We start from the raw sequence: 26,843 nt of genomic DNA on the forward strand, positions 1-26,843 counted from the left end.
TGGAGGGCAAAAGACTCTGCATATCACATCAAAAACACAAAACCAACAGTACAGTTTGGAGGTGGGAGCATCATAGTATGGGGCTGTTTTTCAGCATACGGGACTGGCAAGCTTCATATAATTGAAGCAAGGATGAATGGACAAATGTACCAAGACACGTTAAAATGTGCTGCCATCTATCAGGATGAAGAAGATGAAACGAGGGTGAACATTTCAGCAAGACAATGATTCCAAATACACAGCCTAGGAAACTCTTAATTGGTTTCAGAGAAAGCTGCTAGACTGGCCCAGCCATCAGCTGACTTGAATCCAATAGAAAATGAATGGAAGGAACTCTGAGCTCAGAGTTCATAGAACGAGCCCACAGACCCTTCAGGATTTGAAGAGTGCTTGTGTGGAAGAATGGGCCAAAATCACACCTGAGCAATGCATGCAACTAGTTTCTCCATGCAGTAGACTGTCATCACCTGTCATCTGTCACCTGTTGAAGCTGTCATCACCAACAAAGGCTTTTGTTTTAAGTGTTCCTGCATGCCTCTGCTCCTCCCGCTCAGCAGGGACACTGACTCACTCACTGCTTAGGCCACACTGTTCTGTCTCCTGCTTCATGTTCCATGTCCCAGGGTCTGCGAGCGACACGCAGGTTCCCTGGCAGAGTGCTTAGGGCACGCGTGTGCGCTTCTGGTCTCTTAAAGATACAGCGCACACTCCTAATATACTCCCAGCCAATAGCTGGTGAGGCACTTAATACTTAAGGCACATCCACCTGTTGGGAGGTGCCAGAGCAGCAATTGTAGCTAGTCAGTCTGCAAGCTGCTAGCTTGTTATTAGGTCCCTGTACCAGTCCAGTTAATCCTGTACCAGTATGAATCTTGCTCTCCAGTATCAGTCTTGTCTGAGACAATCCTAAAACTGCTCCAATGGTACCTGAACCCAAAATTGCTCCAGCGTACCTGAACCCAAAACAGTTTTGGTTGGTAACTGACCCTGAAACTGCTCCGGTGGTATCTGAACCCGAAACCGCACCTCGGTACCAGAATCCTAAAACTGCTGCGGTTGTATCTATGCCTGAAACCCACAATGCAAGTTTCGGTTCCTGAGTCTTTCCCGTCTGAACAAGCTTCTAGGTTAGAACCATCTGTAAACGGCCCTGCCTTGGACTGTTTCTGCTGTCCTGACCCTTGGGGTCAGCTGCATGGTACCGGGATCTGTCCTGGAGTAGTACCTGACATCCACCTGGGTTCAAGTGTAACCCAACCAACAGGGGCTCTAGTGAAAACTCAGGTGTTCACTTAATCACGCCCCTCCAGCCACTTCCCGGTGAGGGGCGCAGTGGGTCCAAGATAAACAAGCGTCACATGAAGTATTAAATACATTTCAGTAATACTTTTTCCCTGTGTCATTTCAAATTATTACACATAACTTGATTTATACACATTTATTGTTTGATTTCTTTGCCTGTGTGGAATAGATGGGATGTTACCGACATCTAGTGAAATTTCATGTCAGCAGCACCTTTTAAAAATATATTTACTTACAGAATTGGTGACGTGTTCAGTCCTTATTTCACTCGCTGTATAATAGATTGTGAGCCCTGTATTGATGAAAATGTCTGTGAATTATGTGGGTTCTATATAAATAGGTAAAATAAATATATATTGTCTAAATATATTGACATGAAATGTTAATTTTATTATTACAAGGCTTTTACAACTGTGAGGTTATTAAAGGTTAATCGGTAGGTAGTACCATCTGCTATTCATAGAGATATGAAACACTAGTGATTTATCTGTTGTAAGGTTATTGAATGTTTGCCATGTTACTGCATAGTTTACTATTAACTGACAAACGTACCAGGAGGTGCAGTAAGACTTGCTGAGATAAAAAGCAATAAACATAAGAATAGAACAAATGTTCTTGTCATTAGCCAAATGTAATGTGTCCACCCACGGAATTCCCAAAGATCGATTTTCATTGATCCATACAAAGAAAGATAAGAAACTTTACATGAAACATATAAACTATATGGACAAAAATGTTGTGATCTCTTAATAAGTCAGATTTTCGATTCAGTCCCATTGAACATGTGTCTAAAATCCAGCTAATCCATTGAAAACAGAGCCGACTTACAAAGATGTCTTGTAAAAAAAATCTTGAATATTTTATTAGAACGCGATAATAAAATGATGCAGTAGAATAATAAACACTCGCTCCACCAACACATTTCTGGCTTGCTTGACACCCTTTACTTTATTGACTATGGACACCCCAAATTATGATTTATAAATGTCAAAAAGAGTTACAAACTCAGTAATTGGTCAAGTAATTAAAAGCCAGCCCCTAGCCATGCATTATGCCTTTACCAACAGTTATGAAAGAATCGCAGACATCCTATTTAACTCCAGCACCACAGACGAAATGTGTGCCACATATGTGCACAATGATGTCACACAAATAACATTCATGTGACACATCCCGAAATAAAATGCTTCAGTGGCATGCTCCGGCGGCTGGGAAAAGCATTACAGTTAGTGCTGTTCCCAGGCTCCAGGTGCTGAATACAACTCTCATCTGATTGTAGGGAGACCAGGCGATGCTGAAGAGAATTGTAATCAGCACTCCAGACTATGAATAGCGCGCATTATATACATAAAATGGTGTGGGGTCCCCTTTATTTTTTTAAATCCTGCTGAGGAAGAGTAGACAGTTGGGGGTTGGTATTATTAATCTGGGATGGGACCAATATCCATAAAGATTGCCAGTCTATTAATATCAGCTCACAGCTGTCTGCGTAGCCTCTACTGGTTATTAAAAAGGGGGTACCCAAAAAAATTGCGTGGGGTCCTGCCTATTTTTAATGATGTTTGAAGGTGGCCTTAATGACAGTCTTAAAACCAACTTCCACCCTCACATTAAATGTAACTTTACATTCCTAAGGCACAGTCAGCGTATCTAATGCAATACATTATGCTGCTGCCTCTAGCTATTGGATCGTCGTCCCATGTTCTTTGACTCTACTGTATAATGACTCCCACAGAGGTATAAGGAGTGCTGTTGGACATCTGAACCGTGCCGTCCTGCTTTTCTCTAGGTGTGAGATGGATAATGTCTGGTGTCATGCTTCTCTTTAAGCCATCTACACTTACGTTTAGATACACAGACTACAAGAAATTATATCTCTTGACATTTATATAATTAGTCACACAAATTTATGCATTACAAAAAAATAATGTAATATTTTCAATTTTGAAAATTGCAGTAAATTTTGGTTCCAACCATAATAAAATCCTATAAAGATGAAAGCCATCTTCAGAAGGACTCCAGATACAGTAACAGTCATATCCAGGTTTCATCACTCGCTCTGTTGCATAACCACAGCTTCTATCACTTATTTCTTCTTCATGTGCTTTCCTTATTTGTAGCCTATTTTCTATGCCCTCCTTTAGTTACTATCTACCCTCTGATACAGGAAAGATATATACACTGCTGAAAAAATAAAGGGAACACTTAAACAACAGACTATAACTCCAAGAAAATCAAATCTCTGTGAAATCAAACTGTCCACTTAGGAAGCAACACTGACAATCAATTTCACATGCTGTTGTGCAAATGGAATAGACAACAGATGGAAATTATTGGCAATTAACAAGACACACTCAATAAAGGAGTGGTTCTGCAGGTGGGGACCACAGACCACATCTCAGTACCAATGCTTTCTGGCTGATGTTGTGGTCACTTTTGAATGTTGGTTGTGCTTTCACACTCGTGGTAGCATGAGATGGACTCTACAACCCACACAAGTGGCTCAGGTAGTGCAGCTCATTCAGGATGGCACATCAATGCGAGCTGTGGCAAGAAGGTTTGTTGTGTCTGTCAGCGTAGTGTCCAGAGGCTGGAGGCGCTACCAGAAGACAGGGCAGAGCACCAGGAGACGTGGAGGGGGCCGTAGGAGGGCAACAACCCAGCAGCAGGACTGCTACCTCAGCCTTTGTGCAAGGAGGAACAGGAGGAGCACTGCCAGAGCCCTGCAAAACGACTTCCAGCAGGCCACAAATGTGCATGTGTCTGCACAAAACATTAGAAATCGACTCCATGAGGATGGTCTGAGTGCCCGACGTCCACAGATGAGGGTTGTGCTCACAGCCCAACACTGTGCAGGACGCTTGGCATTTGCCACAGAACACCAGGATTGGCAAATTTGCCACTGGCGCCCTGCGCTCTTCACAGACGAAAGCAGATTCACACTGAGAGCATGTGACAGACGTGACAAAGTCTGGAGATGCCGTGGAGAATGATATGCTGCCTGCAACATCCTTCAGCATAACTGGTTTGGCAGTGGGTCAGTAATGGTGTGGGGTGGCATTTCATTGGAGGGCCGCACAGCCCTCCATGTGCTCGTCAGAGGTAGCCTGACTGCCATTAGATACAAAGATGAGATCCTCAGACCCTTTGTGAGACCATATGCTGGTGCGGTTGGCCCTGGTTTCCTCCTAATGCAGGACAATGCCAGACCTCATGTGGCTGGAGTGTGTCAGCTGTTCCTGCAAGAAGAAGGCATTGAAGCTATGGACTGGCCTGCCTGTTCCCCAGACCTTAATCCACTACTGAGCATCATTTCCTTGTCTTGAAGCATTTCCACTGAATTTGGATCAACCTGTAACTTCATTTTCCACTTTGATTTTGAGCATCATTCCAACTCCAGACCTCTGTGGGATATTAGTTGTGATTTACATTTATCATTTTTAGGTTTTATTGTTCTCAACACATTCCACTATGTAATGAATAAAGATTTATAACTGGAATATTTCATTCAGTATTATCTAGGATGTGGGATTTTCGTGTTCCCTTTATTTTTTTGAGCAGTGTAAATATTTTTCTATCTACCCTCTGAGAATCTGGAAATCTGAGTATAGACAATCCCTGGTTATGAGCAACGTAGGTTTGTTAACAGCTCTAATTAATATGAATTTGTATGTAAATTGGAAAAGGAATAGGGTTTCACAAAAACCCAAAACAAATACCTCACCGCTCCCCTCTTTGACTGCCCCGCTGCCCGCTGTAGCTTTCTCTTCTTTCTACCATCATGCGCCAGGTCTCTGGTGTTTTCACTATAGGCCTGGACTTCCGGCTGTGTCTAGACCTCAGAGGTCACTGCACGTCATAAGGTCACTGTACACATTTTACAACACTCAGTGAAATCCAAGGCTTGGATGGGGCAGGAAATCCTGGTCTATAATTAAGAGACCGGAGATTTGTTGCGCAAAGGCAGAATGAAGAGGATCGGGCAAGTGGCAGAAAGCAGCCGGACATGTGAGCGATGAGGTGAGTGTATGTTTTTTTTCCGTAGCTATGACTTGTACATAAGGTGGATGTTTGTATTGTACGCTGGGGGCTGCCCGTACAGCCCTTCCGTACTGCTATCTCTAAGGCTAGGTTCACACAAGTATATAAACATAATTATCAAATTTTCATCCAGAAAAAGATGTTAATTTTTTTTATCTGTATTGTCATCTGTATGCCATCCATACACAATCTATATTGTATGGCATATATGCTTTTATACATCAGCAATAATAATAAAATGTAAAAGTACAAATACAGTTTCCTATGTTAATAACATTTGTAACAAGTGTTTTTTTTCTCTTTTATTAAATACTGGATCCATAACAAAACGGATGACAACTGAACATGTGAACAAAGTCTTAGGTGAAAAGCAATCAACAGTCCTTTGCTGAATCATTCAGAGAATGGAGGCTGCTGCAAATGGCATATTTTGGCATCAATTCAATGTTTTTTTTCTAAAAAAAATACATTTATATATATTGATACTGGAAAATTACAAACTTGTAATGTACAATAAGAATTGCGGCAGTCAATTTATAATATAGGATAACATATCTACTATATAATTGTCTAAGGGTGACTTCCGTCTTTCTGTCCTTCTGTCTGTCACGGATATTCATTGGTCGCGGCCTCTGTCTGTCATGGAAATCCAAGTCGCTGATTGGTCGCGGCAAAACAGCCACGACCAAACAGCGACGGGCACAGTCCGGAAGAAAATGGCCGCTCCTGTTGTGAATTCTGTGGCTGAATTCACTCCTGTGGTCACAAGTGGTACTGCAGCTTCTGAGCTTCCTCCCTCAGGTGTTCTGGTGAGCTCGTTAACTGCTTCATTACTTAACTCCGCCTGATGCTGCTATCCTTGCTCCTTGTCAATGTTTCAGTGTTGGATCTGAGCTTCTCCTGATTGTTCCTGTGACCTGCTGCTCTGTATAGCTAAGTGCTTTTTGCTTTTTTGTTGCTTTTTTTCTGTCCAGCTTGTCTTTTGTTTTGCTGGAAGCTCTGAGACGCAAAGGGTGTACCGCCGTGCCGTTAGTTCGGCACGGTGGGTTTTTTTTTTGCCCCCTTTGCGTGGTTTTGCTTTAGGGTTTTTTGTAGACTGCAAAGTTCGCTTTACTGTCCTCGCTCTGTCCTAGAATATCGGGCCCCACTTTGCTGAATCTATTTCATCCCTACGTTTTGTCTTTTCATCTTACTCACAGTCATTATATGTGGGGGGCTGCCTTTTCCTTTGGGGTATTTCTCTGGGGCAAGTCAGGCCTATTTTTCTATCTTCAGGCTAGCTAGTTTCTTAGGCTGTGCCGAGTTGCCTAGGTAGTTGTTAGGCGCAATCCACAGCCGCTTTTAGTTGTGTTTAGGATAGGATCAGGTGTGCAGTCTACAGAGTTTCCACGTCTCAGAGCTCGTTCTTGTATTTTTGGGTATTTGTCAGATCACTGTGTGTGCTCTGATCGCTAAGCACACTGTGTTTCTGGATTGCCTTCATAACACCTGTCATTAGCAAACATAACAGTACAAGGAGCCAAACTAATGATTCTCAATAGAGGGAAAGAAAAAGTTCTGACATCATTTTTTTTTTTTCTGCTCTGTGTTCACTTTTTTTTTTCCCCTAGACATTTGGGTGATTCTGGACACAGGTGTGGACATGGATATTCAGGGTCTGTGCTCTTCAATGGATAATCTCGTTATAAATGTACAAAAAATTCAAGATACTATTGATCAGAAATCTATGTTAGAACCAAGAATTCCTATTCCTGATTTGTTTTTTGGAGATAGAACTAAGTTTCTAAGTTTCAAAAATAATTGTAAGCTATTTCTGGCCTTGAAACCTCATTCTTCTGGTAATCCTATTCAACAGGTTTTGATTATTATTTCTTTTTTGCGCGGCGACCCTCAAGACTGGGCATTTTCTCTTGCGCCAGGAGACCCTGCATTGAGTAGTGTCGATGCGTTTTTCCTGGCGCTCGGATTGCTGTACGATGAGCCTAATTCAGTGGATCAGGCTGAGAAAAATTTGCTGGCTTTGTGCCAGGGTCAGGATGATATAGAAGTATATTGTCAGAAATTTAGGAAATGGTCAGTACTCACTCAGTGGAATGAATCTGCGCTGGCAGCTTTGTTCAGAAAGGGTCTCTCTGAGGCTCTTAAGGATGTCATGGTGGGATTTCCTATGCCTGCTGGTTTGAATGAGTCTTTGTCTTTGGCCATTCAGATCGGTCGACGCTTGCGCGAGCGTAAATCTGTGCACCATTTGGCGGTACTGCCTGAGGTTAAACCTGAGCCTATGCAGTGCGATAGGACTATGACTAGAGTTGAACGGCAGGAATACAGACGTCTGAATGGTCTGTGTTTCTACTGTGGTGATTCCACTCATGCTATTTCTGATTGTCCTAAGCGCACTAAGCGGTCCGCTAGGTCTGCCGTCATTGGTACTGTACAGTCCAAACTCCTTCTGTCCATTACCTTGATATGCTCTTTGTCGTCGTTTTCTGTCATGGCGTTTGTGGATTCGGGCGCTGCCCTGAATCTGATGGATTTGGATTATGCTAAACGTTGTGGGTATTTCTTGGAGCCTTTGCGGTGTCCTATTCCATTGAGAGGAATTGATGCTACACCTTTGGCCAAGAATAAACCTCAATACTGGGCCCAGCTGACCATGTGCATGGCTCCTGCACATCAGGAAGTTATTCGCTTTCTGGTGTTGCATAATCTGCATGATGTGGTCGTGTTGGGGTTGCCATGGCTACAAACCCATAATCCAGTATTGGATTGGAATTCCATGTCGGTATCCAGCTGGGGTTGTCAGGGGGTACATGGTGATGTTCCATTTTTGTCGATTTCGTCATCCACCCCTTCTGAGGTCCCAGAGTTCTTGTCTGATTATCAGGATGTATTTGAAGAGCCCAAGTCCGATGCTCTACCTCCGCATAGGGATTGTGATTGTGCTATCAATTTGATTCCTGGTAGTAAATTCCCTAAATGTCGATTATTTAATTTATCCGTGCCCGAACACGCCGCTATGCGCAGTTATGTGAAGGAATCCCTGGAGAAGGGACATATTCGCCCATCGTCATCACCACTGGGAGCAGGGTTCTTCTTTGTAGCCAAGAAGGATGGTTCGCTGAGACCGTGTATTGATTACCGCCTTCTTAATAAGATCACTGTTAAATTTCAGTATCCCTTGCCATTGTTATCTGACTTGTTTGCTCGGATTAAGGGGGCTAGTTGGTTCACCAAGATAGATCTTCGTGGTGCGTATAATCTGGTGAGAATCAGGCAAGGAGATGAATGGAAAACTGCATTCAATACGCCCGAGGGTCATTTTGAGTATCTAGTGATGCCGTTCGGACTTGCCAATGCTCCATCTGTGTTTCAGTCTTTTATGCATGACATCTTCCGTGAGTATCTGGATAAATTCCTGATTGTTTACTTGGATGACATTTTGATCTTCTCAGATGATTGGGAGTCTCATGTGAAGCAGGTCAGAATGGTTTTTCAGGTCCTGCGTGCTAACTCTTTGTTTGTGAAGGGATCAAAGTGTCTCTTCGGTGTGCAGAAAGTTTCATTTTTGGGGTTCATCTTTACCCCTTCTACTATCGAGATGGATCCAGTTAAGGTCCAAGCCATCCAGGATTGGATTCAGCCGACATCTCTGAAAAGTCTGCAAAAGTTCCTGGGCTTTGCTAATTTTTATCGTCGCTTCATCTGTAATTTTTCTAGCATTGCCAAACCATTGACCGATTTGACCAAGAAGGGTGCTGATTTGGTTAATTGGTCTTCTGCTGCTGTGGAAGCTTTTCAGGAGTTGAAGCGTCGTTTTTGTTCTGCCCCTGTGTTGTGTCAGCCAGATGTTTCTCTTCCGTTCCAGGTCGAGGTTGATGCTTCTGAGATTGGAGCAGGGGCGGTTTTGTCACAGAGAGGTTCTGATTGCTCAGTGATGAAACCATGTGCTTTCTTTTCCAGGAAGTTTTCGCCCGCTGAGCGTAATTATGATGTGGGCAATCGAGAGTTGCTGGCCATGAAGTGGGCATTCGAGGAGTGGCGTCATTGGCTTGAAGGAGCTAAGCATCGTGTGGTGGTATTGACTGATCATAAGAACTTGACTTATCTCGAGTCTGCCAAGCGCTTGAATCCTAGACAGGCCCGTTGGTCGTTATTTTTTGCCCGCTTCGACTTTGTGATTTCGTACCTTCCGGGCTCTAAAAATGTGAAGGCGGATGCTCTGTCTAGGAGTTTTGTGCCCGACTCTCCGGGTTTATCTGAGCCAGCGGGTATCCTCAAGGAAGGAGTAATTGTGTCTGCCATCTCCCCTGATTTGCGGCGGGTGCTGCAAAAATTTCAGGCGAATAAACCTGATCGTTGTCCAGCAGAGAAACTGTTCGTCCCTGATAGGTGGACTAATAAACTTATCTCTGAACTTCATTGTTCGGTGTTGGCTGGTCATCCAGGAATCTTTGGTACCAGAGAGTTAGTGGCTAGATCCTTCTGGTGGCCATCTCTGTCACGGGATGTACGTACTTTTGTGCAGTCCTGTGGGATTTGTGCTAGGGCTAAGCCCTGCTGTTCTCGTGCCAGTGGGTTGCTTTTGCCCTTGCCGGTCCCAAAGAGGCCTTGGACACATATTTCGATGGATTTCATTTCTGACCTTCCCGTTTCTCAAAAGATGTCAGTCATTTGGGTGGTCTGTGATCGCTTTTCTAAAATGGTCCATCTGGTGCCCTTGGCTAAATTGCCTTCCTCCTCTGATTTGGTACCTTTGTTCTTTCAGCATGTGGTTCGGTTGCATGGCATTCCTGAGAATATTGTTTCTGACAGAGGTTCCCAGTTTGTTTCAAGGTTTTGGCGAGCCTTTTGTGGTAGGATGGGCATTGACCTATCCTTTTCCTCGGCTTTCCATCCTCAGACTAATGGCCAGACCGAACGAACCAATCAGACCTTGGAAACATATCTGATATGTTTTGTTTCTGCAGACCAGGATGATTGGGTGTCCTTTTTGCCGTTGGCTGAGTTCGCCCTTAATAATCGGGCCAGCTCGGCTACCTTGGTTTCTCCATTTTTTTGCAATTCTGGGTTCCATCCTCGTTTCTCTTCAGGACAGGTTGAGTCTTCGGACTGTCCTGGTGTGGATTCTGTGGTGGATAGGTTGCAGCAGATCTGGACTCAGGTAGTGGACAATTTGATCTTGTCCCAGGAGAAAGCTCAACTTTTCGTTAATCGCAGACGCCGTGTGGGTCCCCGACTTCGTGTTGGGGATCTGGTTTGGTTATCTTCTCGTCATATTCCTATGAAGGTTTCCTCTCCTAAATTTAAACCTCGTTTTATTGGTCCGTATAGGATTTCTGAGGTTCTCAATCCTGTGTCTTTTCGTTTGACCCTCCCAGACTCCTTTTCCATACATAATGTATTCCATAGGTCGTTGTTGCGGAGATACGTGGCACCTATGGTTCCATCTGTTGAGCCTCCTGCCCCGGTTTTGGTGGAGGGGGAATTGGAGTATATTGTGGAGAAGATTTTGGATTCTCATGTTTCTAGACGGAAACTCCAGTATCTGGTTAAATGGAAGGGTTATGCTCAGGAAGATAATTCCTGGGTTTTTGCCTCTGATGTTCATGCTTCCGATCTTGTTCGTGCCTTTCATGCGGCTCATCCTGGTCGGCCTGGGGGCTCTGGTGAGGGTTCGGTGACCCCTCCTCAAGGGGGGGGTACTGTTGTGAATTCTGTGGCTGAATTCACTCCTGTGGTCACAAGTGGTACTGCAGCTTCTGAGCTTTCTCCCTCAGGTGTTCTGGTGAGCTCGTTAACTGCTTCATTACTTAACTCCGCCTGATGCTGCTATCCTTGCTCCTTGTCAATGTTTCAGTGTTGGATCTGAGCTTCTCCTGATTGTTCCTGTGACCTGCTGCTCTGTATAGCTAAGTGCTTTTTGCTTTTTTGTTGCTTTTTTTCTGTCCAGCTTGTCTTTTGTTTTGCTGGAAGCTCTGAGACGCAAAGGGTGTACCGCCGTGCCGTTAGTTCGGCACGGTGGGTTTTTTTTTTGCCCCCTTTGCGTGGTTTTGCTTTAGGGTTTTTTGTAGACTGCAAAGTTCGCTTTACTGTCCTCGCTCTGTCCTAGAATATCGGGCCCCACTTTGCTGAATCTATTTCATCCCTACGTTTTGTCTTTTCATCTTACTCACAGTCATTATATGTGGGGGGCTGCCTTTTCCTTTGGGGTATTTCTCTGGGGCAAGTCAGGCCTATTTTTCTATCTTCAGGCTAGCTAGTTTCTTAGGCTGTGCCGAGTTGCCTAGGTAGTTGTTAGGCGCAATCCACAGCCGCTTTTAGTTGTGTTTAGGATAGGATCAGGTGTGCAGTCTACAGAGTTTCCACGTCTCAGAGCTCGTTCTTGTATTTTTGGGTATTTGTCAGATCACTGTGTGCGCTCTGATCGCTAAGCACACTGTGTTTCTGGATTGCCTTCATAACACCTGTCATTAGCAAACATAACACGCTCCTTACTCCCCGCAGTCAGTGCCCAGTGCCCGGTGCCCGCATACTCCCCTCCGGTCACCGCTCACACAGGGTTAATGCCAGCGGTAATGGACCGCGTTATGCCACGGGTAACTCTCTCCGTTACCGCCGTTATTAACCCTGTGTGATGAAGTTTTTACTATTGATGCTGCCTATGCAGCGTGAATAGTAAAAACATCTAATGTTAAAAATAATATAAAAAATCATTATATACTCACCTTCCGCCGCCTTTCCCGCTCCTGGCTAAGCTCCGGTGACCGCTCCATGCAACCGGCAGGTTCCGGTGGTATGGTAGAAGGACCTGCCATGACGTCACGGTCATGTGACCGTGACGTCATCACAGGCCCTGCGCGAGAAGGACCTGCAATGACATCACGGTCATGTGACCGCGACGTCATCACAGGCCCTGCGCGAGAAGGACCTGCCATGACGTCATGGTCATGTGACCGCGACGTCATCACAGGCCCTGCGTGAGAAGGATCTGCCCTGACGTCACGGTCATGTGATCAAACTACAACTGGCCCTCGGAAGGTGAGTATATGTTTATTTATTTAACCTGTGACATACGTGGATGAGCAATATACTACGTAGCTGGGCAATATAATACGTGGCTCTGTGCTGTATACTACGTGACTGGGCAATATACTACGTGACTGGGCAATATACGTAACTGGGCAATATACTACGTGGCTGGGCAAGATGCTACGTGGCTCTGTGCAATATACTACGTGGCTGGGCAATATACTACGTGGCTCTGTGCAATATACTCTTTGACTGGGCAATATACTACGTGACTGGGCAATATACTACGTGACTGGGCAATATACTACGTGGTTGGCCAATATACTATGTGGCTGGGCAATATACTACGTGGCTGGGCAATATACTACGTGGCTGGGCAATATACTACATGACTGGGCAATATACTACGTGGCTGGGCAATATGCTACGTGGCTTGGCAATATACTATGTGGCTGGGCAATATACTACGTGGCTGGGCAATATACTACGTGGCTGGGCAATATACTATGTGGGCTGTGCAATATACTATGTGGCTGGGCAATATACTACGTGGCTGGGCAATATACTACGTGGCTGGGCAATATACTATGTGGGCTGTGCAATATACTATGTGGACATGCATATTCTAGAATAACCGATGCATTAGAATCGGGCCACCATCTAGTATTTTATAAATTGACAATTCCTGGGAATAGGCTGATGACAGATAAAGTTTACACAGATAAAATGACTTTTAGAGCATATTTATGCAGATAACTGATAAGCTATAGAGTATATAAACGTGACATTATGATGAAGAAACCATAATGCACATGGTGTCATGGAAAATGTAGAAAAACCAATGCTGAAACAGATAGATAACAGAGAGATAGATAATTAGATAGATTATTATACATTTTTATAGCACCATTTATTCCATGGCGCTTTACATGTGAAAAGGGGCAAATATAGACAAATAAACATGAGCAAAAAAAAAACCAAGGCACTAACAGGTACAGAAGAGGGAGGACCCTGCCTGCGAGGGCTCACAGTCTGCAGGGGATGGGTGAGGATACACTAGGAGAGGGTAGAGCTGGTTGTGCGGCGGTTCAGTAGGTTGAGGATCACTGCAGGCTGTAGGCTTGTCGGAAGGAGTGAGTCTTCAGGTTCTCTTTGAAGGTTTCTATGGTAGGCGAGAGTTTGATGTGTTGGGGCAGAGAATTCCAGAGCATGGGGGAAGCACGGGAGAAGTCTTGGATGCGTTTGTGGGAAGAAGAGATAAGAGGGGAGTAGAGAAGGAGATCTTGTGAGGATCGAAGGTTTCGTGTAGGTAAGTACTGGGAGACCATGTCACAGATGTATGGAGGAGACTGGTTGTGGATGGCTTTGTATGTTATAGTAAGGATTTTGAACTGGAGTCTCTGGACGATAGGAAGCCAGTGAAGGGCTTGGCAGAGGGGAGAGGCTGGGGAGTAGCAGGGAGACAGGAAGATTAGTCAGGCAGCAGAGTGTAGGATGGATTGGAGTGGTGCCAGAGTGCTTGAGGGGAGACCAGAGAGTAGGAGGTTGCAGTAGTCAAGGCAGGAGATGATAAGGGTGTGCACTAGTGTTTTTGTGGTTTCGTGGTCAAGGAATGCGCGGATCGGGAAATATTTTTTTGAGTTTGAGATGGCAGGAGGAGGCAAGGGCTTGGATAGGTGGCTTAAAAGAGAGGGCAGAGTCGAGGGTCACCCCGAGGCACCGAGCATGCGGGACTGGGGAAAGTGAGCAGCCATTGACCTTGATGGATAGGTTTGGTGGAGGGGTAGAGTGAGATGGGTGAAAGATGATGAATTCTGTTTTGTCCATGTTCAGTTTTAGAAAGCAAGCAGAAAAGAAAGCTGAAATAGTAGACAGACATTGTGGGATTTTGGTGAGTAAGGATGTGAGGTCAGGTCCGGATAGGTAGATCTGCGTGTCATCAGCGTAGAGATGATACTGCAAACTGTGGGATTCTATAAGCTGCCCCAGGCCGAAGGTGTAGATGGAGAAGAGTAGGGGTCCTAGAACTGAGCCTTGAGGGACACTGACAGACAAGGGGCAAGGTGAGGAGGTGGTGAGGAAGACACTGAAAGTTCGGTCTGTTAGATATGACAAGATCCAGGATAGGGCCAAGTCTGTGATGCCAAGAGATGACAGAATCTAGCAGGAGGGAATGGTCTATAGTGTCAAAGGCAGAAGACAGGTCCAGGAGAAGGAGGACGGAGTAGTGTCGCTTGCTTTTGGCGGTTAGTAGGTCATTGGTGACTTTAGTTAGGGCAGTTTCAGTTGAGTGATGGGGAAGCCAGATTGTCACCAGTCAAAGAGGGAGCAGGAGGAGAGGTTGGAGGACAGTTTAAAATGGACATGCTGTTCCAGTAGTTTTGAGGCATATGGGAGAAGAGATATCGGGCGATAGCTAGACACAGAGGAAGGGTCGAGGGAGGGCTTTTTGAGGATGTGTGTGATCTTGGCGTGTTTGAAGGATGAGGGGAAGACACCAGTTGTGAGTGAGGTTGAAGAGGTGTGTTAGGTTTGGGATGAAGATTGTGGTGAGGTTAGGGATGAGGTGGAACAGGAGCAGATCAAGCCTGCAAGTGGTGAGATGTGATCTTGACAGGAGGGTGGAGAGCTGATCTTTGGAGGAACAGGGTTGAGCAGCTAAGAGGGGCATTGGGCGCTGCGGGCGAAAGCTTTCTCTGATCGTATCGATCTTCTATTAAAAGAAAGAGGCAAAGTCTTCAGTAGAAATGAGAGGGGAGGGAGGAGGTGCTGAGGGACGGAGTAGAAAACTGAAAGTGTTGAAAAGCTGTTTAGGGTTGTGAGACAGGGAGGATATGAGTGATGAGAAATAAGTTTGTTTTGCAGCAGTGAGCTTGGACTTGAAGCTTGCGAGGGACTACATGTATGCGATGAAGTGCTCGGCAGAGTGGGATCTCTTCCATCTCCGCTCAGCGACCCTGGAAGCCCGTCTCAGTTCTTTGGTCAGGCTGGTCAGCCAGGGCTGTGTGTTGATTGTACGAGTTTTGCTATGCATGAGGGGGGCGGCTGAACCGAGTGTTGCTGTTATTATGGTGTTATAAAAAGTGGCAGCAGCATCTGTGACATGAAGGGAAGCTATGTCTATAAGGGAGAAGGGACTCAGAAAGTGATTGCAAATTGAGGTGTTTGAGATTTCTGCGAGGGTGAGTTTGTGGAGTGGGGGTTTCGTACTAGGAGAGGAGAGGGAAGAGAATGTCAGTAGATTGTGGTCAGACAGGGGAGGGCTGAGTTAGTGAGGTTAGTAAGAGAACAGAAATGGGTAAAGATAAGGTCTAATATGTGACCATCTTTGTGAGTGGCCGCAGAAGACCACTGAGTGAGGCCGAAGGAGGCAGTAAGCGATAAAAGTTTAGAGGCATCTGAGGTGGAAGCGTCAACAGGGATATTGAAGTCACCCATGATGATAGTGGTGATGTCAGCAGAGAGGAAATGAAGTAGCCAGGTGGTGAAGTGGTCGAGAAGGGTGGAGCTGGCTAGTTCTGGGGGGCGGTAGATGACAGCCAGTTGGAGGGGGAATAGATACGGACGGAGTGCAACTCAAACGAAGCAAGAGTAGCGGAGAGTGGTAGTGGGATTGGAGTAAAGGAGCAGGTGGTGGACAGGAGCAAGCCAACTCTTCCACCACGTTTGGTGCTGATAGATAGATAATAGATAGCAATTTGCGGAGATGTGGTCGCTGGTAAAATAAACTGAACTGAGGTACATAAGTCTACTCATATGTGACAAATTTGTTGCAGAAATGTTTGTGATTATTCCATATATTTTGGATTTGTAATGTAATGTGTAATACAGTAGAAATAACTATTTACATTAGTAGGATGGAATTTCATTAGTAGAAATATTTGCATCATATGTCATGTATGATCATACCCTAAAGACCCCCATAGACAGTCGCCTGTATGTGGTGTTTTCAGTGGGATCAGTCAACAAGGTATTGTGTATGGGGCCTTCCAACTCTACTCTAATATCTTGTTGATTTCCAGCACCCAATTAGGTATGTGCACAAGTTAAGTCTTGGCTGCAGAAATTCCTGCACCATTTCTGTAGCCCTTGGCAGCAAGAAAACGCAGCATAAAACGTGCATTTTTGTCACATTTTTGTTGCGTTTTCTTCCCCCACTCATTAGTATGGGTGAAATCTGAAAGAACTGATATACGACAAAAATGCAACATGTGCACAGACACTTTTTTTTTCTTACAGGAGTTAAGCTACTTCCAGAGATGTCTGAAAAAAACCTTTCTCCTCTATTACCATCGAAAACAAATATATGCTGGGATGAGCTGAACTTCCTCGTGTATCAGAGGAGCCAGGAGAGATAGCTGCTGTTTAAGTCGCCCATAAATGTTCTGTATCTTTGTCATAACGCCAATACTCGGAACTTTTGCATTTTGACTTAAACGGTTATTCCCAGCATAGAAATATAACACCTATAATCAGGACAGATAACTTTCTGATCAGTGGGGGTCTAAGCAGTAGAACCCCTCCACATATCTTGAGGATGGGAAATACCCCATTTAAATGAAGAGGGGGTGATGCATGGGTGCAATTTCGCTATTCATGGTCTATGGCACTGCTGGAAAACAAAATTAGTTCTGTACTGGAAAATTCTGGCTAGTCTGAGAGAGAATGAAAAAAGCAGTGTAAGGCCACCTCTCTAATCCGATTGGGAATTTCAGAGCCCCACTACAGGGATTGTGGGGGTCTCAGCTATCAGACTCCTACTCATCAGAATATCATCACCTATATTATTATTATTATTATACATTTTATTGCGCCATTTATTCCATGGCGCTTTACATGTGAAAAGGGGGCAAATATAGACAAGTACAATAAACATGAGCAAAAACAAGGCACTAAGGGTCCGTGTCCACGGTCCGTAATGACGGCCCTTTGGACGGTGCAGAAAACCCGCTCCGCCCAAAGCGCTGCCCCCTTCTGTACACGTGGTGATTCTGTATGTGCTCACTGCACACATCCGGAATCTCCGCACCCCATACATAGGGCCCTGTGATTTACCTTGCGGCGACGGAGTGTCGCCGCAAGGTAAACAGACATGCTACGTTCTAAAAAGACGCAGGGCCGCCGGGTGCGTGTTCGCACGCATAGTGGAGACAGGATTTCATAAAATCCCCTCCACTATGCTGTAACATCAGGACGCTGCGGGTTGAACGCTGCGGGTTGAACGCTGCGGTTGTACGGAGCATCCAATCCGCAGCTAATCCGGATGTAAAACTGAACGTGGAAACATACCCTAACAGGTACAGAAGGAGAGAGGACCCTGCCCTCGAGGGCTCACAGTCTACAGAGGAATATATATCAAATTGTTGGTATCTTTCAATGTTGAGATTAACTGATGTGAAATTTGAGGAACCGAGTGATGTGCAGAACGGGTATTGCAGATGTAATACGTAAGCCAAAATGTTACAACAATAAGGTCATCTTTAGCCAAGCTCCTTGCGAATATGAGTAAAGTGAATCATCACTGTAGGCTTCAGATAAATATTTGAATACTAATATTTAAAATTAATATTGCTAATCCTGTAGAAACACAATATCTGCAATTTGCTAAAGTGATTTCCCAAATTTTACTACTAAATCAAGTCTTCTTTTCTAGTGATATTCAATGTGAATGCATTTAAATAACGTTTATTATTTTAATGTGCACTTGCAACAGAATCCAGCCTGTAAGTGCAGAAGCAGGCCACTTGAAGAAATAAGATCTAAATTTGGTTAATTAATCATAAGCCCCTTTCACCTAGATCGCTAGCACACAAGCACTAGTTAGGTGCAAAGCTAAAACTCCTTTCTGAAAAACTTAAGATGCTGAGAGGTGGTATGTTGAGAATACACTTTTTGTATTCGGACTGAACAGTTTGGTACTGTTTATTAACTCCTTATCTTGTTGGCAACACCAGAAGTGGTGCCTAAACCAACTTTTTTAGATTTGGTTCACTGAAAAATAAGACAAAACTGCACCCATGCTGTACAGGAAAAACACTTGGAGAATGGATTGTTTTTGAGATTTCCATGAAAATCCTGATTTGTTTGGCAAGATGTAATTTAAGAATGTATTGCATTGTGTTTTTGTGATGATGAAAAAGGCATGGGAAACATATTGTATGTCTTAGGATGGTGTTATACATGGCATACTTTTGAAAAACGTTACGGCAAAGCCAGGCACTGACCCATCAAAAAGGAGAAATAGAAAACCTTCCTTTAAATTTTCCATTCCCCTTAAATTCAACAATGGCTTTGGGCCCAAAAATCAAACAATAAATGTGTGCGAAACCATTGTTAATAATACAGAATTGGTTGTCAACATAACATACTTTTGACTAAAGACAGTAAATAACATAAACTAACAATCACTAGTCACTTGATGAATTCTCTGTTACTTCAGGGCTCATTGCTGGTCTCTACTTTTCTATACGGTTCATGTGCTGGACAACCGCTTGAGTGCTACAGCCAATTACTAGCCCTAGCGGAAATGCTGAGGTGGACAGCATGATGGCTTCAGAGAAGAAAACAGTCCATAAAGAGCACTGGGGCTGCAGTGCTGGTGCAACAAATGATGAAACAGTTGAGTGATACTAGTCCTATTTATCTAAGACTAATATCTTTAGTGGTGCTACACGGTTATATTTCGACACGCAATATATCTAGGCTAGCGATATTGCATCTTATACACAAGAGCAGATAACACCACTAGAAGGACTCAGAGCCACTTAACATATAGCAGAACATGTCTTTAAAGTCAACAATATCATCTGACTTAAAAAAAAAAAGAAAATATATATATATTTAAAAAGAGGTACGTTACAGAAGTAGGAAACTCTGTGGGTGCCCAAAAATCCAGGTCTTGCACCAATATCACTTTCCATTTCCAGAATATTTAATCTGATGCTTACGGTCCCTGGCCTATGGCTCTTCTCTTCCTTACCTTTGTTAATAAATGACACACAATGATAATTTTATAATGTATATTTGAGAAACATATATTCCCCCCATGGACACTGACACAACAATGATCTCAACCTTGGGAAACTCCTCAACTTCCAAGGACAAAATACGTATCCAAGCTTGGAAAATCTGCAGGCTATGTACTGAAAAACTGATGATGCATTTAGTCCATGACTTGATGGATGGTGGGTGAGGAAAAGGTGAAGAGAGGGGTTTTATTCTGGTTTTACTTTGTGAGTGTTGTATATGTTATTGTATTATTGCTATAAAACTTCAATATAACCATACTGTTATTTTATAACATTTACTGTCTTTAGCCATATTAACATTAATGCAGGAAAACCTCTTTAAAATTGCATCCAAAAATACCTATATAAATGTTTGTTGCTTTTTAGAAAGTATTTTTAGTTCTTTTTTTTAATTACATGTTTTTATACATATTTTTTATAATTCATAGTCCATGTAGCACAATGCTACAAAAATGCCACGTTTAGGGCATGCAAAGTTTTAAATTCTAAATAAATTTCCACATGCAAAAATATTCTGCATAGAGATATTATAAACTAATGACCAATCTCTAACTGCAGTGGTTCTCGCTTTGAAAAATACTAAGAAAAAGACACCAATGTCTAAATGTCGTGTATAAATCCACCCGAATAAGACTGACTGATTCGGCAGCAAAAAAACATATAGAAAGTTTTTGTTTATGTTGCAAAACGTCTGGGAGAAAAGCAGTCTCTATATTGCTGACTACAGAGGCACTGCAAATACAGAGCAGATTAATGTCTTCAAAACTTCATCACAATACGCAGACGTGTGAGATGCAGATTTTGTCATTGGTTTTACTTTGGAATTGGCTACAGACTTCACCATTTGCATTGTAATGAGTTGAATCCTTGGCAAAGTGTAGAAAAAAAGTCTCTGACAGATTGGGCACACTAACGATTTAAAAATCAGCAGCTTGCCTTCAAAGTAACACAGATGTTACAATAAAATGCATGGAGTATTATAAGGCTGTGTTCACACTGAGATCGAAACCCAGTTCATGACTTTGTCAGGGACTTCTGTCTAAATGCCTGAAAAATGGAATTCAGAAATTCCCCGACAAAGCTATTGAGCTCAATAAGGCAGAGTCCAAAACATGAAAGTTTGGACTCCTTTTGACCTCCTATCTGATGCCTTTATAGCTGGAAGCAGTATCATAGCAGACTACGATTTGAGCCACGTGCTAACCTGGCCATACAGGTGAAAAATAATTAAATGATGTACTACCCAAACAGATATGGTCTGGTCAGAAAAGGTTAAAACCCAAGTCCAATTATTATTTTTTTTAACTAACCTGAACCTAACGTGCACGTGTAAATGGGATAAAATAGTGAATAAAAGGCTCACCCAGTGCTCTGTATTGGCCATGTCTGCATTGTTCTTACCCATATTGTCTGCATTGTTCTTACCCCTATTGTCTGCATTGTTCTTGCCCCTAAAGGTCAGCTGGGCTTAGGTTTATAGATGTCACAAAACTCATTTCACTGTACTCCTTTCACTTATAATGTGACAATAATGCACTTATTTTTATTGAAAAATTAATCAAATCCATGGCATAAAATTAATTTGAAAATATACAGCATAATTCACCTGGTAGAAATACATAGGAACTGTAGTCATAGCTTAACATCAAAGTGAAATCCATTATCATGATCCTAAAAGACATTTGCAATGTATCAATGCTCTCTTACAAGAAACCAATACAACTACATGAATTAAAAACTACAGATATTTTACCTTGTACTTGTCAAACCCAGCGAGTTGATCTGAGCTGATATACTGGTAACTAAACATGATTCCTGTTTGTGGAGCTCCAGTTCAGCTTTATTCTTTCCCACAATATTGGTCTGTAACTGTTCTCCCCCAGGCAGCAGGATGCAGGTCCTGTAGTTAAGCAGCAGGCTCAGAAAGAAAGCAGAGGTGTGTTTGTCAGTCTGTGTCCTGCTATCTTATCTGTGAAGAACACAGTTCTTGATGTCACTAACCAGGAAGGCAGGTATTTAAGAAGTTAAGGTATCACCTTGCTTGCATGAGTGACAAAGTGTCACTTTGGGAAAACAGAAAGGTATGAGACTACCATAGCCAAGTAACAGCAGAATCACATGAGTGTATGATTTATATTCACCAGAGAAGCATGATCTTAGGTGGAAATATTCTGCAGTGTATAGTCTTACATACTAACAATCAATAAATGCTTCCACAGAAGTAACAACAACCGGTAAATATGGCAAAAAAAAAAAAAGTCATAAAAACCCAAACTACAGGCGCTTGATTACAAGCATTTCAAAATAGTGACTTAGAGACTTGGTGAGAAGGAGAAACTCTGGTGAAAGACAGAATTATTTTCTGAGTCTCTAAGGTCCCATTGATATCTGACTTTTGCATCCTTGTGTTATCCATTTTCTTAATTTCTATGATGTGAACAGACAGCACACAGATGCCTTAGGCTGTGTTCACACACTGCGGCCGCAGCATATTGTTTTTATTCTGCTCTGATCGCTGAAGCACACCATTGTTTTAGCATGATTTTCCAGAAAAGTGAGCACACAGCCTTAGATTTACAAGTGCAGAGCCTGTGCCCAAATTACTGTAGGCAGCAGTTTCAGTAACAGGCAAAAACAACCAACCTAGATATGTATACCTTGTGTAGATTCATCACAGACAGCTAAAATAGAATGATTAGTGTGTATGGTTTAGAAAATGGAATATTCTTTCAGCATGATGGCCCTTTAAGAATTGTTCATAAGCTTTCCTAACCTATGGACTTCAGCCCTTGAAAATCAGAACTATTGCAGTCCTGTTATCACTAAATGCACAGCTAACACATAGCACTACATTCACCCCTTCCTTGCCACAAATGATCAGATTTTTTTATCTTACCGCCAAAGAACATTCCTGGAAATTGACTTAACAGGCATCGGTTCCTATAATGGAAATTCAGTAATAAGTAGTAGGCAACATTCATCCGTTCAATATTTTCCTCTGATTGTTCCACTCCTGATTTTGGCTTACAAATACTGATGTAAAATACTGACCAAATACTGATCATGTGAATGTAGCCTTGTAGTTCAGAAGCCAACCACTTTCCTAGAATTATATCCTTTGTGGTTCTGCACCATATTTTTTTTAAATGCTGCTTTTACTGATTCAATTAAGGGAAACAATGGCAAACTTGTGCTTTCCATTCACTGGATCTGAGCAAAAAAAAAAAAGTTAAAAATTCATTTTCTAGAGTTTAAGGCGGGTCCAGAGAGGGTTCTGTGTAGTGTCAGTGTTACGGTTCCACCCCTCAGTGTGTCTGGTATGTAGTTAGTGACAGCTCAGCCGTCTATCTGGTATAGGAGTGTGCTGAAGCTATCAGTACTTTGATTCACAGCTCAGTTGTCCAGTCTGGTGCAGGGGCGTGCTAAGCTGTCAATGTGTTGTTTTACAGCTGGGCCGTTCAATCTGAGAATGGGAGGAGCTGGCTGTCTCCAGGTGTTCATTGTTCCAGGTGATTGCCAGGCTACTTAACTGGGCTGTTACTCCCAGACCTCTGCCAGATGTACATTCAGCTGTGTGGTATGTCTCCATGTGCCTTGCATTCTGTTTGTAGATCTTTTGTTGCCTGACCTTGGACCTCATTCTCACCATCCATTTAAACCCTTTTGCCCTGATCCACTATCCTCCTGGTATGTTGACCTCCGAACGTTACCTGACTACGCCTCTGTCTCTTCCTTCTGTTCATGGCGTACTTTCCTGGCCTTTGACCTCATATTCATTGACTAACCTGTTTAACGGTTTCGTTGTGAGTAGTGACTCAGCGTCACATTACATCTGGCCAATACATTTTTCTTTTTTGTCAGTCTAGAGCCTGTTCACACGCTCTGTGTCCAGGTGGCGATTTTGAAGTAGATGCCTCAGGATCTAGCTAAGGAATGCCAAAAGTCTGTAGTCTTCATGATGATAGTTGCAGGGTCAGATAACTAATTTGATGAAGACCTACTATGAGGTCACCCAGACACCCAGGTATCTTTTTCTTGCTCTGATAAATTACTGATAAATACGGTGTTATCCTTGGAGAACCAGGTGTTATCAACATTGGCATTCATTGACTGTGGGTCTGCTGTTAACTTTATTGATTCAATACTAGTACTGGAGTTAGGGTTAGGGACATTTAGTGTAGAAATATCCATTCAAATCTTCACCCTTGACAAAACACTGTTGGCCTGGAATTTGGAGGGTAACGGTGGATTTCAGGCTCCAAGTGGGAGTTCTCCACTCTGATTCCATCTCCTGCGTTGGGTTGGATAATTTACCTGCTGGATTGTTACTGGGGCTTCCATGGCTGCATATTCACAATTCTGTTATTGATTGGTGTCAGAAGGAGATTGGTAAATAGAGCTCCAATTGTTATAAAAGATGTATAAAGTTTGTACAAATATGCTCTGTCAGTCTGAAGGATCTGCCGGGGTACATGAAGGACTTCAGAGATATGTTCTCAGAAAAAGAAGTGGAGATGCTACCTCCCCATCATCATTGTTTGTTTGTGCTATTGATTTTATTCCTCACGCCAAATTGCCTAAGGCTCGCCTTAACAATTTGCCTGGGCCTCAATGAAAGAATATATTAACAAAAGGTTATGGAAGGATCATATCCGTACTTCCTCCTCCCCTGTAGCTGCTGGATTTTTCTTTGTAAAAAAGAAAGATGGGGGTCTCCGTCCTTGCCTCGATTTTCAAGAACTAAACAAAATCATGATTAAAAATACTTACCACTTCCACTCAACCTATATCTACATAATCAGCTTCTGGGGCCAAGGTGTTTTTCTAAACTTGATCTTAGAGGGGCTTACAATTTGATATGCATCCGGAAGGGTGATGAGTGGAAAACAATGTTTTTAACGTCTGAGGGTCTATTTAAACACCTTGCCATGCCATTTGGATTATCCAATGCACCTTCAAAATTTTAAGAATGATATTTCTCTGGTTGCATTGGAAGATATGTTGTGATTTACCTGGATGAAATTCTAATTTTTTCGCCAGATTTGGACTCTCACCAGGAACATGTCCGTGTTGTGTTACAAAGGTTAATGGAGAACTCTTTATTTTCTAAATTAGAGAAATGTTTTTGTTTTTTTTTCTGTTCAGGAAATTTAATTCTTGAGGTTTATCTTGTCAGCAGGAGGGGTTAAGATGGACCCTGGGAAGGTGCAGATCATTATTCATTGAGTTCTACCTCGCGATCTTAAGGCTTTGCAGCATTTTCTGGGATTTGCCAACTAATATAGGAAATGTATCAAGGGTTTTTCTCAGATTGCTAAACCTCTCACTGTCCTTACACGTGTCTGCTCCCATTCTGATTCAAACTGATCTCCAAGAACCTTTCGTTGTAGAGGAGGATGCTTCGGAGGTCGAAGTAGGGGCAGTTTTATTGCAGGAGCACAAAACACTGACTAACCTGCATCCATGTTTTTTTTTCTTAAAAATGTTCATCTGCGGAAAGAAATTATGCTGTTGGGAATCATAGTTATTTGCTGTCAAATTGGCCTTTGAGAAATAGAGGGATTTTTTGGAGGAGGCAGTTCATCCAGTTACTGTGGTCGCTGATCACAAGAATCTATCGTAGTTTACATTGAGTCGGCTTAAAGGTTAACTCCTAGGTAGACCAGATTGTCCTTGTTTTTCTCAAGGTTTAATTTTTCGATTACATTCAGGTTGGGGGTCTAAGAAGGTGAAAGCTGACACAATAGTTAGTAGTCTCAACTCAAGTCAACTCTTCCAGAACCTCCATCCTAGATTATTCCCGAGGGTATTGTGGTTTCCATGGTAACCTCAGAATTGGAAGAGGAGATCTGACACTGATGCACCCTAAGCCTACGAGGCAGCTTGCATTTCTATGGAACATGATTGGTGCTGTTTATCGGTCATCCAGACTATCCTGCGCTGCAATCTTTCATCAATTTTTCTGTGGACATCCTCATCCAGGGAGATTAGATACAGTGCCATGGGTTGTAAATGTCTTGGTTATGTTGCGCACCATGGACAAAGGAACATCAAGGTCTCTGGATATGGACTTGTAACCTTGAGATTGTTGACATTTTTTCAACAATTTTGGTTCTCAAGTCTCAGTTCTCTTCTCTCTCTGTTCTCCATGCTTAGTGTGACACACAATGCAAAGATTGAGTCAACTTCTCCCGTTTTTATGTTTTCAGATGTGATTTTCATATTGCCCACACATGTTACTTGCCACAGGTGAGTTTGAACGAGCATCACATGCTTGAAACAAAGTTGTTTACCCACAATTTTTTGGAAAGGTGCCAACAATTTTGTCCTGCACATTTTTGGGATTTTGTGTGAGATTACGTCCAATTCATTTTTTTCCTCTATGCTTTTGTGTTGTTCCAATGCTCACAAAGGAAATAAACGTGTATTTAAAAAAAAAAAAAAATTTCTGGAACAATTTCAAGGCCATGACTATATAGGAAGGGGGCGCATTATACGCTAACTCCGCCCACAAAGTACGTCCTGATTTTGGCACTGGCCAGCTTGATGACATAGTCTTTCATTACACGCACCGCAGCGTTCAGTAGTAATTGCCGCACATTACTCGCTGCCATTGTGCACCCAGTGTCTGATTCTTGCAGTTGTGGTTTGGGCAGATTGACTCTGGGGACAGGTTCCCTTTACAATCTGCATGGTGTCATGTTCCTGTGTGTTGGCGTCACACATCAAAAATATACTGACAGCTTCCCATGAGATTGGCTTGTGTGTTGTGAATTCTGTGGCAGAGCTCCCTCCTGTGGTCACAAGTGGTACTTCGGCTGATTCTCTCTGTGAGCTTCCGTTGGTGGAGGAAAGTGGTACTGCGGCTTCTGAGTTTCCTTCCTCAGGTGATTTGGTGAAGTCGTTAGGTGCTGCTCTATTTAACTCCACCTAGTGCTTTGATCCTGGCTTCCAATGTTCTAGTATTGGACCTTTCCTCCTGGATCGTTCCTGTGGCCTGCTGCTCTGCATAGCTAAGTTTTGCTTTGCTATTTTGTTTGCTGTTTTTTTCTGTCCAGCTTGTTTATTTGTTTTTTCCTGCTTGCTGGAAGCTCTGGAACGCAGAGGTTGTACCTCCGTGCCGTTAGTTCGGTACGGAGGGTCTTTTTGCCCCCTTTGCATGGTTTTTGTAGGGTTTTGTGTTGACCGCAAAGTTACCTTTCCTATCCTCGCTCTGTTCAGAAAGTCGGGCCTCACTTTGCTAAATCTATTTCATCTCTACGTTTGTCTTTTCATCTTAACTCACAGTCATTATATGTGGGGGCTGCCTTTTCCTTTGGGGTATTTCTCTGAGGCAAGGTAGGCTTATTTTCTATCTTCAGGCTAGCTAGTTTCTCAGGCTGTGCCGAGTTGCATAGGGAGCGTTAGGCGCAATCCACGGCTGCCTTTAGTGTGGTTGGAGAG

The 26,843-nt window shown here is 43.1% G+C and overlaps 1 protein-coding gene across 7 annotated transcripts in view; it reads right to left on the reverse strand.

Moving 5' to 3' along the window:
- LOC138642798 (ethanolaminephosphotransferase 1-like) overlaps positions 1-21,508 on the reverse strand; it is a 127,304-nt gene extending 105,796 nt beyond the window's left edge. Inside the window, exons 1-2 of one of the 7 annotated variants that reach the window (XM_069731304.1) lie at positions 21,154-21,366; positions 1,539-1,594 (exon numbers count right to left, since the gene is read on the reverse strand). Coding sequence is in view for 3 of the 7 variants with exons in the window: in XM_069731303.1 (XP_069587404.1) it covers positions 21,154-21,210 (57 nt within the window). In the remaining 4 variants the exon portion in view is untranslated. Of the gene's footprint in view, positions 1-1,538; positions 1,595-21,153 lie in introns of all 7 variants that reach the window. The other 6 variants (XM_069731297.1, XM_069731300.1, XM_069731303.1 and 3 more) reach the window with 6 other exon arrangements.
- Positions 21,509-26,843: the final 5,335 nt, after the last annotated feature.

The sequence above is a fragment of the Ranitomeya imitator genome, chromosome 6 (genome assembly GCF_032444005.1).
Source record: "Ranitomeya imitator isolate aRanImi1 chromosome 6, aRanImi1.pri, whole genome shotgun sequence".
NCBI classification, from domain to species: Eukaryota; Metazoa; Chordata; class Amphibia; order Anura; family Dendrobatidae; genus Ranitomeya; species Ranitomeya imitator.